Source organism: Tiliqua scincoides, chromosome 7 (assembly GCF_035046505.1).
Source record: "Tiliqua scincoides isolate rTilSci1 chromosome 7, rTilSci1.hap2, whole genome shotgun sequence".
NCBI lineage: Eukaryota > Metazoa > Chordata > Lepidosauria > Squamata > Scincidae > Tiliqua > Tiliqua scincoides.
This window is the reverse complement of record NC_089827.1, coordinates 14,154,767-14,171,501: the sequence shown is the minus strand read 5'-3', so window position 1 is coordinate 14,171,501 and position 16,735 is coordinate 14,154,767. Positions and strand designations below refer to the sequence as shown.

General features: G+C 41.6%; 1 protein-coding gene across 13 annotated transcripts in view; it reads left to right on the top strand.

Moving 5' to 3' along the window:
* FOXP2 (forkhead box P2) overlaps window positions 1–16,735 on the top strand; it is a 256,701-nt gene that overhangs the window by 73,919 nt on the left and 166,047 nt on the right. For 2 of the 13 annotated variants that reach the window (XM_066634061.1, XM_066634060.1), the window contains exon 2: window positions 13,509–13,514. The exons of the other annotated variants lie outside the window; for them this stretch is intronic. In XM_066634061.1, the coding sequence (XP_066490158.1) occupies window positions 13,509–13,514 (6 nt within the window). The remainder of the gene's footprint in view (window positions 1–13,508; window positions 13,515–16,735) is intronic. 13 annotated transcript variants of the gene reach the window in all.

Sequence of the window (16,735 nt, the reverse complement as noted above, 5' to 3'; positions counted from 1 at the left end):
TCCCCCGCCTTCCAAGGCAGTAAACTTAGCAGATCTATGCTCGAGTCTAGGCGATTCCCTCCTGTTTCTTGCATGCAGCTGGTCTTGCAATTGCTATAACCCCGCAAGGCACTTGTTAAAGCCTTCCTGCAGGGTGTGAACTTGTGTTGTCACATACTTGATTTCCCTGAGAACAGCAATAAGTGTCCTTCCAGTCAAAGTGCAATGCTGCCCCATCAAAGACAAAAGATAGTCATCAAACAACAACAAACCCTCCTTCCCTTCACAGGGCTTGGGAAGTTCATCTTTAGCAGTTGTTTTCCTCTTTTGGACAGAGGAAAAATGTGAGATAGTTGTACTCTGTCCCTTATCCAACCACGGGCAATTTGGGGAGGAGAAGGAAGAGTTTTCCTGTAAGACAGCATTATCCTCATCAACAGCTGTAAGCGGCTCCAATTCCAGCACAGTAAAAATATTTGATGAGGCAAAATTAGTAATTTCAGTCGTTGACTCATGCCAAGAAACAAAGTCATCCAGACGAAGCTGTTTAGATGCTTTATTTGGACAGTCCTGGCCAGGGGAAGCTCTAGTTCTCTTCTTCTTCTTCCCCATTATGTTCCGCCTGAGGTTGCAGAGTAATTCGGTGCAATCCTCAATCTGTAGGACTTGAAGGTTAATAAAAACAGCAGAACCTTAATAAGGAATCCTTGTCAAGAAAGGATGTAAAAATTGTGGAGACCCATGTCCTAATGATTGTAAACTGAGGGAGAATTAAGACACTTTTCTATTGTGGAAATGTTAGCTGGCAGCCATCTTCCTCCAGAGCCTTGGATGCGAAATCATGAGGGGAACTCAGGCGACAGCTGCTGACTGTCTTGGGAGCCTTGTCCGAGACTGGGAATGGTGGCACAAGTCCCTGGGCTAAGAGCCACGGGCAAAGAGCCCTTTGGCTTTTGCCCTTTGGGTCGTGCCAAAGGCTTGCGCCTCTGGCAAGCCCTGCGGTGAAATAGTATACCTGCTGAGGAGGAGAGTAATCAGTCAATCAGTCCCCCAGCAGGTCAGCAGGCTTGCAGGCTCCCAATATTCTTAATATGAGTTTCAGGAATAGTTTTTAGATGGTGGTTTGTTGTTGTTTTGAGTTTGAACCATTTTGAGCTTAGTTGAAGAAAACAGATAGATGTTCTTAGATTGTGGAAAACATATAGAAAATATCAACTTAAATGCAGTGGTTCTCAAACTCTCTGGGAGAGTTTGAGAGCCACTAAGTTCTTGCGTGGGCGGGACGGGGAGGAAGCAGGGGCGGGAAAGGCAGCAGCGTGATCCCCAGGATGCGGAGTGATCACAGAGCGATCGCGGTCCTCCTCCCGCCCACGCGATCACTCCACATCCACTTTCACTGCTGCGGGGAGCCCTGATGCAGGTTGCGCCGGGCTCCCTGCACCCCCGGGAGGCCACGGGGGCTACGTGTACCCAAGCCCCTGCAGCCCCCCTGAGTGGTGGGATCCTGGGGATCACGCCACTGCCTCCTCCCTGCCTCCAGGCTGCTCCCGCAGGCTGGAGCGTCGCGACGCCCCAGTTTGAAAAGCCCTTACTTAGTGCGTTGGAGTGCTCAAAAGGGCAAAGCATATGAATGATGGAAGTAATTGCAAACAAAACAGCAAGTAGTATAAATCCATTATAAGCCATAAATCCATTATATAAACTTGTTTCACCTACATTTGGAACACTGTGTAAGGTCATGGTTGCCCTGCTTCAAAAAAGATGTTATAGTGCTAGACACCAGAAAGGACAAGTACAGCGATATGCAGTAGGTGCATATTCTTCATGAAGAGAAGCTTCGTGGACATTTTAGTTCAGGCAAAAGGTAACAGAAACTTCAACAGAAGGTTCAACATTTATGAACTTTCTGATTATGTCTGATACCCATATGTTTTGGATTATAACAATCAGAATGTTGATGCCATCCTGAAGTCATATTATACATGAGTTATGGCCCAATCCTATACTTAAATTATGTTGGCAGAGCTGCTGCTGTGCTGGCCTTAGGGTTTTGCAAACAGTTCACAAAGCATTTTGTGGCACTCTGAGTGTAAGGAGTGCCAGAGGGTAGGCCTCTGCTGGCCCCAAATGTGGAGCTGTGCCCAATGAAGTAGGCAGGAGCTGCTGTGAGCAGCACAGGTACAGGAGGAGAGTGAGGAGGGGGTGTAATGGGGTTCGGGAGGGGCTGGATCAGGCCCAGGAGGGGGCAGGACCTGTGAATGAAACCTCTGCTATATTCTGTTCTCCACCCAATCTTTTTCCCCTGACATGGCGCTTCTCATACTTGGGCAGGCTGGGGCTTGACATGGGGTAAGCGAACACATGTTCTTTTACCTTGAGGAAGACTTCAGCCTGCTCATTCCCTGCACTGGGTATAGCATGAGCTGTGCAGCTCTGCTGCGCCAGCACTGGTTAGGATTGGATTGTTAGTAGCAAAACTAGACCATTATTAGTGTCATATCAATTGAAGTTGAGAAATAGGTATAGGATCCTGTAGAAGACTTTTAAACAACAGCAGCAAGAACAACTTCTTTAACATTCTCAAAGACTTTTTTTTTTTCCTTTCAGCTTCTACACCTAGTTTTCAAGGGCACCTGCAGAGGAGGGATGCAAGGTACTATTGTCAAGCAAGTTTTTATACTTAGATCTCTGTTTGGAATAGTACTTTTAAAGATCTCACTGGATTTTTTTAAAAAAGAAAAAAAAATAACTGAAAGGATGAACAAAATGTACCTGCCATCTGAGGACAGCAGTTGCATCATTTTTGGGTTTTTGTGGGGCTTTTTAATTCTCTTTTCTTGTTAGGTGGGAGAAAAAAAGTGTATGTTGGAAGCTTCAGCAGTTGTCGAATTATTCTATTTCAGTTTGTGGTATTTAAAACGAAGTGTTTTTTAGTAAAGGATGGTTCCTTACGGGCCAGAACAGAAGTGAATGAAAAGTAAAATTACTTTGGATTATATAGACCAGCATTTCTCAACGTTTATCCCCTGCTGTACCACTTTACATGATTCATCTATTGAAATTACCAATGGAAGAAACTGATGATGACATCATGACCAGTTACATCCAGGTTGGGAGGTCACACGCAACATGATAAACAATGGAAAGAGGCTCAGGTCAGATGGGAGGGCTTTTTTGACATGCAAAAAGCATATGCTGGAGCTCTGCCAGCCAAGCCTCCAGTATTGTGTTGCTAGTCTGGGGGGTCGCATGCGTACCACTAGATACCAGCTCAAGTACCACTGATTTTACACATATCACTGGTTGAGAAACACTGATGTAGACTTTTAGTCAACAAATATAGAAATGTAAACAGCTTGTATATTTGCAGTACTGGGTTTGCAGTATTAAACAATGCAGAATTCTGATTTTATTTATTAGTTCATTTAATTTTCTTAGAACTAACTTCTTTGTAATAGACAGCCCATAATAGGATTACTTTGAAGCCAGCTTTTGGATGGTTTGCTTATTATCTACCCATAATTAACTTTTTTTTTAAAATTTTCTTGGCTCTTAAGAACAGTAAGCTGTCTTACTGGTGACATTTATGCATGTTGACAGTGTGCTAGGATGCTGCCTTGACTCCTGAGATCTTAGCTGAATTACAAATGAATTGTCAAAACACAAATTCCATTTTAGAATATGCAACTGTAAATCAGGACATGAACTCAAAAAGATTCCCAATATATGCAGCTTTGAAATTAAAATTCTGCAAAGAATTAGAATGCTTTCACAAAGGCACTGTAATTGGACTGTAATTTTAATGCATCTATACATGGGAGTAAGGCCCGTTGAACTCGAGGCTTACTTTTGAGTAGACGTGCATCAGATTGTGCTGTCAAGGATGTAGTGCTCATACTCTAGGTCTTCCAAGATTCAGAATTGTTTGGTATGATTCTCAATTCATAGCTGCAAATGCTAAACGTGATTGAATTTCCAATTGCTAGCAGTAACATCTCATTTTGGGTGGATAATTTCTGAAACTGTGTGCCTATAAAAGTCCTGCTCTCAAACTAAGAGCTCAGTTCTATGCTCACTGCCCAGTGATGGCACAGATCTTGCGCTGGCACTGACTGCAGTATAGAAGTCCATGACAGTCGCAAAAGGTGCACCCAAAGTGCATCACTTGGTGCACTGCTAGCAGTGCCAGTGGGAAGGGCTGTGCCTTCCCACCCACTCCAGTGCTTCTCTGGTTTGTTGTTGTCCCTTCAGCTGGTCCCGTATGATGCCTGCTGGGGCAATATCCGGCTGGTGGAGCAGCCAGCCCTTTCAGTTGTGCAAGCACCAGTCTCAGGGCGGTCAGTGAGCTGCAAGGAACAGCCTTTCAGGTGTGTGAGTGGCAGAGTGGTTTCAAAACGCTCTCAATGGGCATATTTGGGCACACTCGCTCTTGGGCAGACCAGTGAGGGACTGTTGTATATGTGGTCTGTCACTGGTTGGAACATTGTTAACCAATGCATGCCTATATTACACAGGCTGGAAAGTTATACAGTCCAGTACATTGCCTGGTGAAGTTGTGTCCACATATGGCCTGGAGGAAAGGGGTCTAGTGAGAGTTTGCTTTCCCCATCCCCATCTTTACTTTTGCCTTTTTACAAGTGTTCACATCACACTTGGCAAAGCATGCCTGTAGTCCATTATTTAGGATCTATGCCACTGAAACTGCCATGATGGAAGTTTTTGGCCTTAGCTGTAATGCCTGGATAGCCCCAAAAGTACATGTGCATTTGATTTCACTGGACCCAGAATTGTTTTTCTCTAGCACAGTCACTGATGATGATCTTAAGTATATTTTAATTGCAGGTCTCTGAGTAGGCTGCTTATGAGGACTAACTCAGGCAGTAAGCCAGGGCTAGAGGAAACACATTCTCTTGTTACAAAGTGGTTACAGTAAATAGCTTCTACTTTTAGCTGAATGGCTGCTTGTTTGAAGCCTGCTTTTCTTCTACTACTACTTATGGGCTACTTGAGTACACTTTCCTTCAGTGGCTTCCCACTTGCCAACCTGTAGAATCCCTTAGAACTGTAAGTGTCACTGTGTACTTCTGTAGTGCTCTGCTGTGTGCCTGAGCTAATTTCTCTGCCATTCCTTACAGTTTTCAGCTCCTTCCAGTTTTCAGTTTCAAGCCTGTCATTTTGCCTGTTCCTTTTAAGTCAGCAATTCTTAAATTAGCGGGTATGTGCATCCTAAATCTCGACTCGAATGACAAAAGCAAATTCACAACCACTGTCTTACTTGCAGCATGAATGGCTACCTCCAGATTCAGAGCTGGAGTAGCCATTATGCTAAGTATGCCCCCGAAATCTGCCCCCAACAGTGTGTGCAAAATTGGGGTGTGTTCCATGCTGTATTTGATGAATGATGGGCAGGAGTATGGATTCAAACAAGTTTGAATTAAATTAGGTGCTTTTTTGGATAAAACAAGATAAGCTTTAAGCAGCTTCTGCATTAAAACCAAGTTTGGAGCCCATTAATTTGTGCTTCCTTTTTGCTCTTGTAACCTTTGTGATTAACTCATTTTTTTTTTTAATTTCAGAGATCAGCACAGTATACAATAAAAGTGTTGGCTGCCATTTCTATTGCATAGTTCACAGTATGTCATACCATGTAGGTATAGGTGTCCTGCAGTTCCCCGTGCCCCCTGCACCCATTATCTTTGTTTATAGACTCCACGAAATGTCTCTTGCTTTAACCAAACAAGCAGGCAGGCAGGCAGACTAGAATGAATATTAACTTCCTGTTTCCTGTAAATGTGTGGCATGCTGCGAATGGTCTGCAGGTGTGCCATGGGAGTTTTTTAGAGGGGTTGTTTTAGGAACATTAGGGGAAGTGAGACCCTCACCGGCAACATGGTGTGCCTTGTCAATTGTAAAACAAAAACAAAAACTGATGAAGTGCCCTGAAAATTTTAGTGCCTTGTCAATGTGCCATGAGATGAAAATGGTTGACAGTCACTAAGCTAGAGTCTTGTGAGCAGAATGCAGCTAGAATGTAAGTCAGAACCCCCTCCCTCACTGCTGCTACCTCTTCCCCTAAAGACACTTGCTCCTCCCCAACAAGTTCAGGCATTAACTGGACTTAGATTTTGGTAAGTCTTGCTTCTGTCAAAAAAAAGGATGCAAAGAATTGGACCCCCAAATTCCCTATTAAAATTTGAGTAATCCTAGTAGTTGGCAGCATCAATTCTACTAGACATCTTCAGAGACTATATAAAATATTTGCCAACCAATCTAACATCATTGTGTTAGATTGAAGATATGAGTGTCTCTTTCTCAGATTTATTTATAAGAACCTGGTATAGCCACTTAACATTCTCAGCATCGTGCAAGGTAGTAGTACCCTACTACTGAGTTTGGGTGGGGTGAATTGGAAGACAAATAGCTGACTGGGTCTGGGCTAGGGAAGCCCAGATTTCTGAATACTGTTCAGACTGATCCTGCCAAAATCCACCTGTGATCGCATTGGCTTGCCCTTAACTATGCATCATCATCATCAGTGAAAGCTGTTGTATAAAATAATAATGAAGTAATAATGACTTTAAGGGTTGCTTTGTGGGTAAATGAAGGACCGTAAAGGCATTGCATATTAAAAGCCTTAAAATTACAAATAGACAAGCTTTTCTGTATTGAAAGGTGCAATACTCCATGAAGTTTAACTGTCCTTGCTTAAATAATAGCAGTGATTTCAGAAGGAGGAAGAACAAATGCATCTCAATATATGGCATTTGTACTCAGGAAGAATTTTCTTTTCTTCGTGACATTCATTTTGCAATCAAAGATTACCGTTAATGAAACAGAATCCTGAACAGTTTCCTCCAAGGGTGACTTGGGATGCAATTATTGTCAGGGTTATCAACAAGCCATATTGAAGACAGTTTCCTTTTCCATGATCATTAGATCTTGTATAAAGCAAATTGAACAATTGTTTTCTTTGTGAAACGGTCTTTTGTTAATCCTTGGTTATAGCTGGCTTGGGTTAAACCTGTGTTGATATATTCAGTCCATAGAATTGTAGGAACATGGCCACCACCCACCCGCTTAGGCAGGGCATTGAGGCCCCCAGGATCACAGCAAGAGGCCCATGCAAATGGTGTGAGATGGTTGGGTAACACTGGCAAGGTGGCAGGAGCGAACTGCAGGTGTCCCAGTACCTTCAGTGCAGCCTCGGAGTAAGAATTGCAAAATGTGACCTAGGACTTTTTTTAAAGCTAATATTACAAATAAAGCTGTCTGAAGAGAAGCGGCCTTCAACTAATCACAGTATATCATTTATACTATTTTTACACCTTAAAGTGTTGTAAAAATTTAAAGCATTTCACAATAACATTTCTATCAAAATTGGATCCATACAGCTGGTAATTCAGTGTACCTCTTACCATAATGAAAGGTATCATTAGCCCTGTTAGTAATGTGGGTGCCCTGCATACAGATGTGCAGAGTGGTAAAACAAGATTAGGGAGAAGGGCTGCATGGGAAAAATTTTGTTCTCATTTTTAAGAAACCCACCCACTTCAAACATTTAAGGCATGAGTCTCTGCAATGAATGACTTCAAGGGCCAAAGGGAAAGAGAACAAACCCTCCCCCAAATCAGCCTGATATTATTATTGCTGCACTCATCCCCTGAGCCCATGATAAGCCACCACTTAAGGAAGGGGATGCAAGGTCATACAGGTTTCCTTTCACCTGTTATCAAATTATGGGGGGGGGGATGTAGAGGGGCCCTGAATGGAAACCACAGACATCACACCCTGAATCTCCCCAGTTTTAGCTACACCATGCCACTTCTATAGCCTCCTCAAAGCAGTACCTTCTGCTGACAAAGAAGGTAAGCGCCCCCCCCCCCCCATATTTTAGATTAGTGATGTTCAACCTTTTTCTTTTCAAGGCTCATGGACAAAGTGCTAAAATGGTCAAAGCACATCATCCATTTTTTTTTCCTCTTAAAAATTGACAAGGCACATCACATTGCCAGTGGGAGGCTCACATCCTTCAATGGCCTCCCTAATAAATGACCCTCTCCCAAACTCCCATGGCAGACCTGCAGACCATTTGTAGCGCTGTGGTTGAAAATAACGGATTTCTACACTATCATCCTTAAATGCTGACATAAATTTGACAAAGGTGACATCTATTCAGGCTGAGCACTTCCTTATCAAGCAGAGGGTCTGCAGTTGTCTTATAAGTCATTTCCATAAAACCAGTTCAATGCAGTTACAGTGATCCACATAAGACGCAATCTCTAATGGCTAGAAGTGGAAGAAAGTTTTATTTTTTCACTGATTTTGATCCAAAAGTTAGAAGTGCAGAAAGCAGTGTTGTGTGTTTTCATTCAAAATTTACAATATAATGATTAATGTATAATAACTTTAAAAGTGTCCTAGGTAGGTGATATAGTGTCAACAGATGCAGACACATTCCTTACCCATGCATCCCCCATTAAATAATAAAAACAAAATAATTTTTTTGTAGACTTTTGTAGAAGTGCAGAAAACACATTTGTCAAATTTTGTGGTATACAGGCATGCTTTGCTTAACAACCTACTGCTTAATGATGGATCGCATACATGATGGTGGTCAAAGCACAACAAAGAGGCTCTTAATGAGGCAGTCAGGTCTCCCATAGCCTGCAGCAGAGTGTGTGTTAATACAACAAAGAGACTCTCAGAGCAGAGAAGAGGCAATCTATCTCCAGTAGCCTGTACAACCAGTAAGTGTCTGGTAGGGGGTGTCTGTTTATACAACAAAAGCATGAGATTGGACTGAACATTCGCTTAATGACCTAAACACATAAAAACGGGAATTGGAGAACATATCCCTGTCGTTAAGTGACCCACACCTGTATATCCATCCTACCTTTCCCTTTTACAATAAAAAGTCCTGAGGCATGTGAGAACAATGCAGAAATATAAGGTGCATCCAAATGCTTTCCAAAGTGTAGATGCCTGTGTGCACTGCATTACATTCAGCAGAATGTGTGCTTTTGTGTGCATCCCCAATGTCTGTCTGTTAAAAGGAGTACATTACAAATACATACTGCCATCAGAATGCTTTCAGGTGTGCATTTCAGTGTGCATCCAATTCATGCCCACTCCCATCCTGACATATCTAAGGAGAACTGTTCTTAGAAGCCACAGGTTTCCATAGCTGGGTCAGGTAAGAAAATATGAGTGAGAGAGGAGTTGGAAAGAGAGGGCAGAAGGATGAAATATATTCTCTTCCTTCTACCCTTTTATTTCCCCCTGTTGATGGTTTTTTCCATGAGTCCACACTTAAAAACTGACTTGAAATATTATTATTATTATTATTATTATTATTATTATTATTATTATTATTATTATTATTATTATTATTATTATTATTTAATTGTAAATGTTGTTTTTAACTTCTAATTGCAAAAGATGTAGAGGAATGTACTCCATAAAAGGGTAGGAGCAAAATGCACACTGCAGTTTTTGTTTGTTTTTAATAAGTGCTACAGCCCAATCCAAACCTAGTTTCCAAGTTTTCAGCAAGAAGGCAGCCCCAAGGTAAGAGAACAGAAGTGTTCTTAACTTCAGGAGGTCTATGTGACTGCTCCATCCACTGCAGGATGCAGCACCTGTGCTTCAAAATTAGTTAGGACTGGGCTGCTAGTGTAGCATAGTGGCGAAAAGACTGAACTGTGACTCAGCACTTCTTCAGTTTGAATCTCCTCTTATTTTTTTATCTTAATTCTTATCTTAATCCTTATTCGTATAAGAATATGAATTTTTATTTCACAAATTTATTGAAAGGCTTGTATCAATATAATACACGTGAAGTGCTTTGCACAACCAGAACTGCTAAATATTGTTAAGTATTATTAGTAAATGGTTCTGCACTTGTATCTATCTATTTTTAAAGTGAGACGTCTGTATAAGTGATCAGCAGGATACGTTCGGAGAGGTTCCCTACTGATGACGGAGTGTCCCTAACTTTGCAGGGAGCTCGAAGATCTCACTGCCTCCATTGTAAAAACCAATCATGGGCTGAGCAGATGCTTCCCTCCTGGGAAGTATTCACGGTAGTAGCGTTGAACTTACAAATGTTGGAAAACTTGGATTTTCTGAGCAGGAAATAAGTTTACTTCACACTCAGCCAAGCCAAAAAGTCAGGATGATGGTGGGTTCTCTTGCCCCATCGTTGATAAAATTATCCTTTCCAAGGAAAGCTGCTCTTGCACTGCCAAAAGACTTATGAGGGGAGTGGCAATTGGGCTGTAAGAATGCACAACCTCTCAGCCTACTTTCTCCCCCCTCCTTCCAGCTTTTTGGCAAAGATGGGACTGATCTTTTACTGCCAAAAGTATTGTTGGGGGGAAGTTAGGCTTTGGAAATGCAATGGCTCCCGACCAATGAATTCTTCCACTGTACTAATTCTAGTTTGCACCCTGACTCCACTGTGCTTGGCAAACAATTTGTAACAAAAGAGACCACCACAAGAAGATAAGGAGATGTTCTGCAGACATTCCTTGGACTGCTAAAGATGGGAAGCCCTACTGTTTTAAAATGGAAACAAATCTACCATATTCTCTTTGCTATGTAAAGCAGAAGAGGGGAAAAAATTGGAATTGTGTTAGGATTTAAACATATATGCTTCTGCATAAATACATTGTTACTGTTTTGGTGTACGTTAGCATCCTACATACAAAGAAAAAAATATGAAAGTGTAAAAAAAAATCCCAAAACAATTAAAGTAAAAAATGTTCTGGTAATTAACTATTATTTTTCACAAAACTAGTCTAATTATGTATCAGTCATGCTGAAATGAAAGGTCACAACTACAGATGCATAATTTCCTTCTGATAGATTGCTGTTTGAAAATAGGTTTATGACAATTATGTGATTAATTTCCTTTCATTAAACAACATTATGAAACTTCATGTTGCATTCATCTGTTTATTACTGTTACTTTTTCTGTTTAGTTGGAATTTAATGGTGGATGCAATCCAACCTCAATAGAAAATCCCAGGTAGGTAGCCATTACCTTTAGAATGGTCACTGACTGCGTTAATTATATGATGCTTGTGAATGCTGAGTCCTGTATAATCACATGCCCATTCGTTTTCAGTCCAAGAAACCTCAAATGCTTGATGACATCCATATTGGAGCATCACAGTAATTTCTGTTCCAAGTGTGGGCCGCATAACTGCATATTGGGATCTACATTTTCTGCATGATTGCTAATCTGCACTTTTCTGCAAGCCATATACTGACACGGCTTAAGGCTTAAGTCAGAGGGTCCCAATGTCACTGGGGCTGCGCTGCTCTTCACACTCGTAGGGGTGCTGTGCAGCTTCTTCCTGGTTTGCTGGACCAATATCTTGTGAAATCTCACATGATGTTGGCCTGGAGAGCTAGGAAGAAGAGGCCATGCAGTGCTCTTGTGAGTGTGAAGTGTTCCATGGCCCTGGTGAATTTGGGAACCACTGGCTTAGGTACTTGAGGGAACCTCTGTACTCATATGACTCATCTGCTGAGATCATCTAGGGAGGTTCTTGAATCTTTCTGTTTCTTACTATCAGCTGCACATATTGTGGTGCTGCAGCCTGCACGCTAGAGGATGACTTAACAGGAAACAGGAGTTCCTGCTTCCTGTTAGTCTCCCTGTAGTGTGCAGGCTCATTATCTGCGCATTCGATTCTTCAGTTAAACAAAACTGTTAATAAGCATGTAGGTTGTAATTCCAATCCTAACCTGTGCTGTATCCAGCTCAAAGTTGCAGGTGGCTGTGGTACAACTCAGGGCAAGGGGATATTTTTCCTCGTGCCCTGAGCACTGCCCCAGAGACTGCATTAAGGCGACTCAGATCTGGGCCAGCTAAATTGCTGGCACAGATTCGAGCAGCCCAGAGTTAGGCCTGTCTGCTCAGGAGGGGGATTAGGATCCAACTTCAATGCCAGAGATCAGTCCCACCTCCCTCCCAGGTCCAGCCTGCCAACCGGTCCACCTGCTGCCCGTCCTCCCCCCGCCCCAGAACATCCCCCAAATGCTCTCCCCCTGCCCTCCCCAAACCACGGTGAATGTCCTGCACCAGCTTCCCTGACTCAAAAAGATGTGCAGACATGCCTTACCAGACATTCGTGACACTCCTTGGCCAGCACAAGATTGAATGCCAACCCAATGGCTAGTTTGGATTGCTTTGTTAATGTAATTTGTACGGAGATGCCGTTGACCATGCAGGCATTCCCCCCCCCCCATATCCACAGTTTCCATATCCATGGGGATGGCGGTAGAACTGAACCTCCAACAGATACAGTGGCCCACCTATATAGACAATAGGCGGTTTTCTCCTTGATAGGTCACAGGTTGTGCAGGGCTGTTAAAATATTTTTGTAGTTTCAACCACCTTAATATTTTTCTACACTATATTTGGAACAGAGGTTAAGCAGACAGACATAACCTCTTTTTCAAAATGGTTGTTAAAATTGGTGATCTTCAGATGTCATAAAGAGATTTTAGTGATAAGCTACATGGGTGATTTATCTTTTCATTGACAATTTTATACTTGAATTCTTTACAAACTTTCAAGTGAATGCTATCTGGCCCTACTGACCATTCTAAACTGCTGTCCTTTTCCTCTTCTTTTTGATACCTTTCTTAAGTTTTTATCCTTGGTTAAAAAAAAGGTGCAATTTGAGTGCCTCTCCAATCTCTTGTGTAGTGAAAACCGATCCAAATAATGCACTTATGCCCCTGCAATTTCCCTGTTTTCTAAAAGTACTCCTTTTATAGTTTTGCATCTGGCAGTTCTCCTTTCTCTCTGTTCTCCTTTCTCTCCATTATTGTTTCTGGTATATGTAAAGACTTGAGCAGCTCAGTCCTACTGGGCTGCCCCACTGGCAGAGCTGGTTGTTGTAAAGCAGCCGTAAAGTGTACTACGGCAGTGCACAGTGCCAGAGCACAGGCAGGAAGACTGGTGTCTTCCTGCACATAACATCAAACCTGCTAGAGCAGGTAAGCCAACATGGAAGGTGAGAGGGGTGGGGTGGGGGATGAAACAGGGGCAGGAAGGGGAAGGAACTGGGGTGGGTTGGCTGCGGGAGGAAGTGAATCCAGCAACAATGGCGTGTGTGGGATCCTATCCCTTCTAGCAGTAGCTTCCCCACTCCCTTTTCTTAGACTTGCACCAGATTAAAGACCTGGCACAGCTCCAAGTAGACCCATTGCAGGGTGGGAGGGTTATGGGAGGAAAGGGAGATTTCAATTTCACAGCCATTTTTGGTGTAGCTGCACCAGTTGGGGTGGGGTGGGGGAAGAGAGGATTAGGTCATTAGTATGAACATTAATATGTACTCACATTTGCTTTAGATATCGCTTCCCATAAATTGTTCTGGATCAAATCAGAGGTCCATTTAGCCCAGCATGTCACTTCCCATGCAGGACTTCAAGGCAACAGTTCTTTCTCACTCCTGTTTTGCATTTATACAGTCCCACATTTACTCTCCCGTTTAAAGAATCTCAAGCAACAGCAGCAGGTAATGGTGATGACTGCCTGAGACTAGAGAGCTGCTACCAGGTGGAGCAGATACTCCTGGGCTACATGCAAACATGATCTATATAAGGCAACTCTGTATAGTTATATAATCCTTTCTGAAAATTCTCCCTTTGAAATGAAATTTGTCTGTGTTGGCCTTTCTGGGCAATTTTGTACTGGCACATTGATGCTGAATTTGATAGTGTTCTGGTCACTGTTTCCAAGAGGTTTCAGGTTATGCTTACATCTTGCACCATCTTGGTAAAAGAGCTTATTTTTACATTAGGTAGTAAAAGTTAAAATATTCTGTAACAAAATGGGGGGAAAAATAATTTCTTGTGACAAGTTTTTTTCCCCCCCTTCTGGTTATCTGCGAAGTGTACGCCCATTGTCAGTTTAACAGGGTAGTGCTTGTATAAACATTCTTGTTTCGCCTGTTCCATGTAATAGTTTCTTGTATCATATTTCTCCTGACCCTGCTATCTGAAACCAATTATAGGAGATCCATTTGGACTGCATCTATTTTCATAAGAAACCCAGGCAGTAGAGATGAATATCAACATCAAATATCATTCTGAGTGCTTTGTTATTTATGTTTCAGAGAGATTTTGTAGCCTTCAGCTCTCAAGAATGTGTCACGCTGTGCTGTTTATACATTGAAGATATTAATGGCCGTAGATGTCATTTTTCATTTTAACATCTCAAATGCAACAGGCTGATAGGTTAAACATTGCTATTTTTAACAGAGCAATATGAATGACATCTGTTTCCCTTTTGGAAACAAAAGCAAAACAAAAATTAAAGAAAAAATGTATACATTGACTGAATAGCAACTAGAGGACTACTAAATTACTAAAAAAATTGTATCAATTTTAGGCATCCTTAAATATAAGTAAAAATGGAGCTCCTGGATATGTGTGTAATGGGAATACAGTGGGCCCTCTTTATCCGCAGGTTTGGCACCCGTGGATTTGATTCAGAGCTGCTGCTGACCTGCGCTGGAAGGCCTCACATGACCTTCTGGAAGGTGCCTTCTGGTCATGTCTGGGAGGTAACTGAACCATAGATTTCATTATCATCAGAAATTGGTATCTGTGGGGGGTCCTCAAATGGATCCCTTGCTGATATTGAGGGTGAAAATCCCAAAGGCTCTTAAATTCTGCAGGCATGAAATATCTGTAATCTTATCTCATAAGACTTTTAAAAAGTGCCAGGTATGAATCCATTTATTTTTATTTTGCTTACACTTCAGAAAGTTTACAAGTCATTGGAAAAATTTACCCATAAATACTTTACAGCAGTGAGTTCCCAAAACCATGAGAACAAATTCTGGATAACATGGCTTATTCTGAACATCTATGGTAACAATTGTTACATTAATCCAGATCCTGTGTTACATTTCCTATACTTTTTTCTGAATATGATTCTGAAATAAAAATAATTTGAAACTAAATTTGAATCTGTGTTTGGTCACCTCGCAAACCTTTAATCTTCAGTTTATTTGAATGACAGGTTACACTGAGTTTCATGAACACATTTTGTGTATTAGCTAATGGTTTTGTTGGCCAAAAGTTCATATGAATGTCTAGCATTTAATTCCAAGAATTGGCAAACTCCATTAAGCATTTATTGATTTGTTTATAACTCATATATTTTTCATGAATTTAGCAGAAAGAAGTGAATTACTAGAGATTAGCAGCCCAATTCTAACCAGTGCACTTGCTAAATCCAGGCCTAGGAAGGAGCAGGTTGGGGGTCTCCTCAAGATAAGAAGGCATTCGTCCTCTTGCCCCTGGTAAAGCCCCAGACTGCGCATTGGGGCTGTGTCAGCAAAATATCTGGGACAGGTCTGAGCAGCCCTGTGTCAGTCTTCCAATCCCATGAGACAGAATAGTGTTCAGCAAGCATCAGTGTCACTGGTCCCATCCTCCTGGGTCGGTTCTACCCTGTCTCCAACATGCTCTCTCCCCATCCCTGCACCTCCCAGAGGGGCCTTACCTGGTCCATAGGGCCCTCCTTGTGGATGCAATGCCTCAGGAATGGCACAGGCCTTCCTGCTGGCACTGTTAACGCCCTGGATGTTGCAACATGCTTTACGGCACATGTGCAATGCAGTAATCATTGTACCAGCATTCGTTGTAAATAGAATTTGCGCTGTAATATCTTAATTTTACTTAGTTTTGAATAGTGTCAACAAATGCATTGGTTTTAAACAAAGGGTGGGAAGCCTTTAAGAATGTGTTTATTGAAAACCGTTTCTGAAATGTCAGTCCTTACAATGGAAAAGAATATCCTATAATACATGGCCTAAGAATAAACATTGCCAGTGATATTTCCTTATGAGTTAAACGTGAATCTTCCGAAATGTTTTCCTGTTCTTTCTTTTATCCTTTGTTTACTGTAATCTATATCATCATGATAAACTTACTTGAAGTAGTAAGGTTGCCACCACATCTAAAGCACCCTTTATTAAAAGTTAAGGCTGTACTTTTAATTAAAAGAATTATAGCTGAAAATACAAATGAAAATTGTTCCTTTTCATGCAGGAATATGTCATAGAGGTTCTTTTTTTTTTTTTTTTAATGAGCCTAGTCAACTTTCATAGTGCCTTGAAATCATGTTCCCCCAGCCATGGTACTGTACAAATGTGTCAACCATATCTTGGGCAGTAGTGTCTGGTTGTATCATGGGTCAATTCATGCACTTGCATCTCTAGAGATGTGACATATGTTGCATATTCCAAAGGTTCATGATATAATGGGGTGAAGTTACACTTTGGAAATAATCCACAATGACGTATTTTTTCATTCTGCCAGTTTATGGTAATCTTGTTTTGCACAAACTATTGGCTTCCTGCAAAGCATGGTATTCAGATTAACTTTGGGAACATGCAATTCCTCCTCTTCTCTCTAGATCAAATCTCCCCATCTCATGTTCCTTGTCAGCATTATTTTACTGATATACAGTACTACCTTGCCTATCATCCACTTGACTTTGTTCTTTGGGCCATTTTCAATTATAACCACATCTCAAATTTCCGTGAAGTGCTTTCCTCTTTTGTCCACTTTCACCCAACCTTCCACAATGTTCATTGACATTCTTATGTTTATTTTGTCTTTTATTTCTGTTTAAGATATGCATGTATTTGCTTGTGTTTTGGTTAGTTATTTACATTTTTTGCGGACCAAAATAAGTTTGCAAGTTTAATAAGGCTATGCTTTG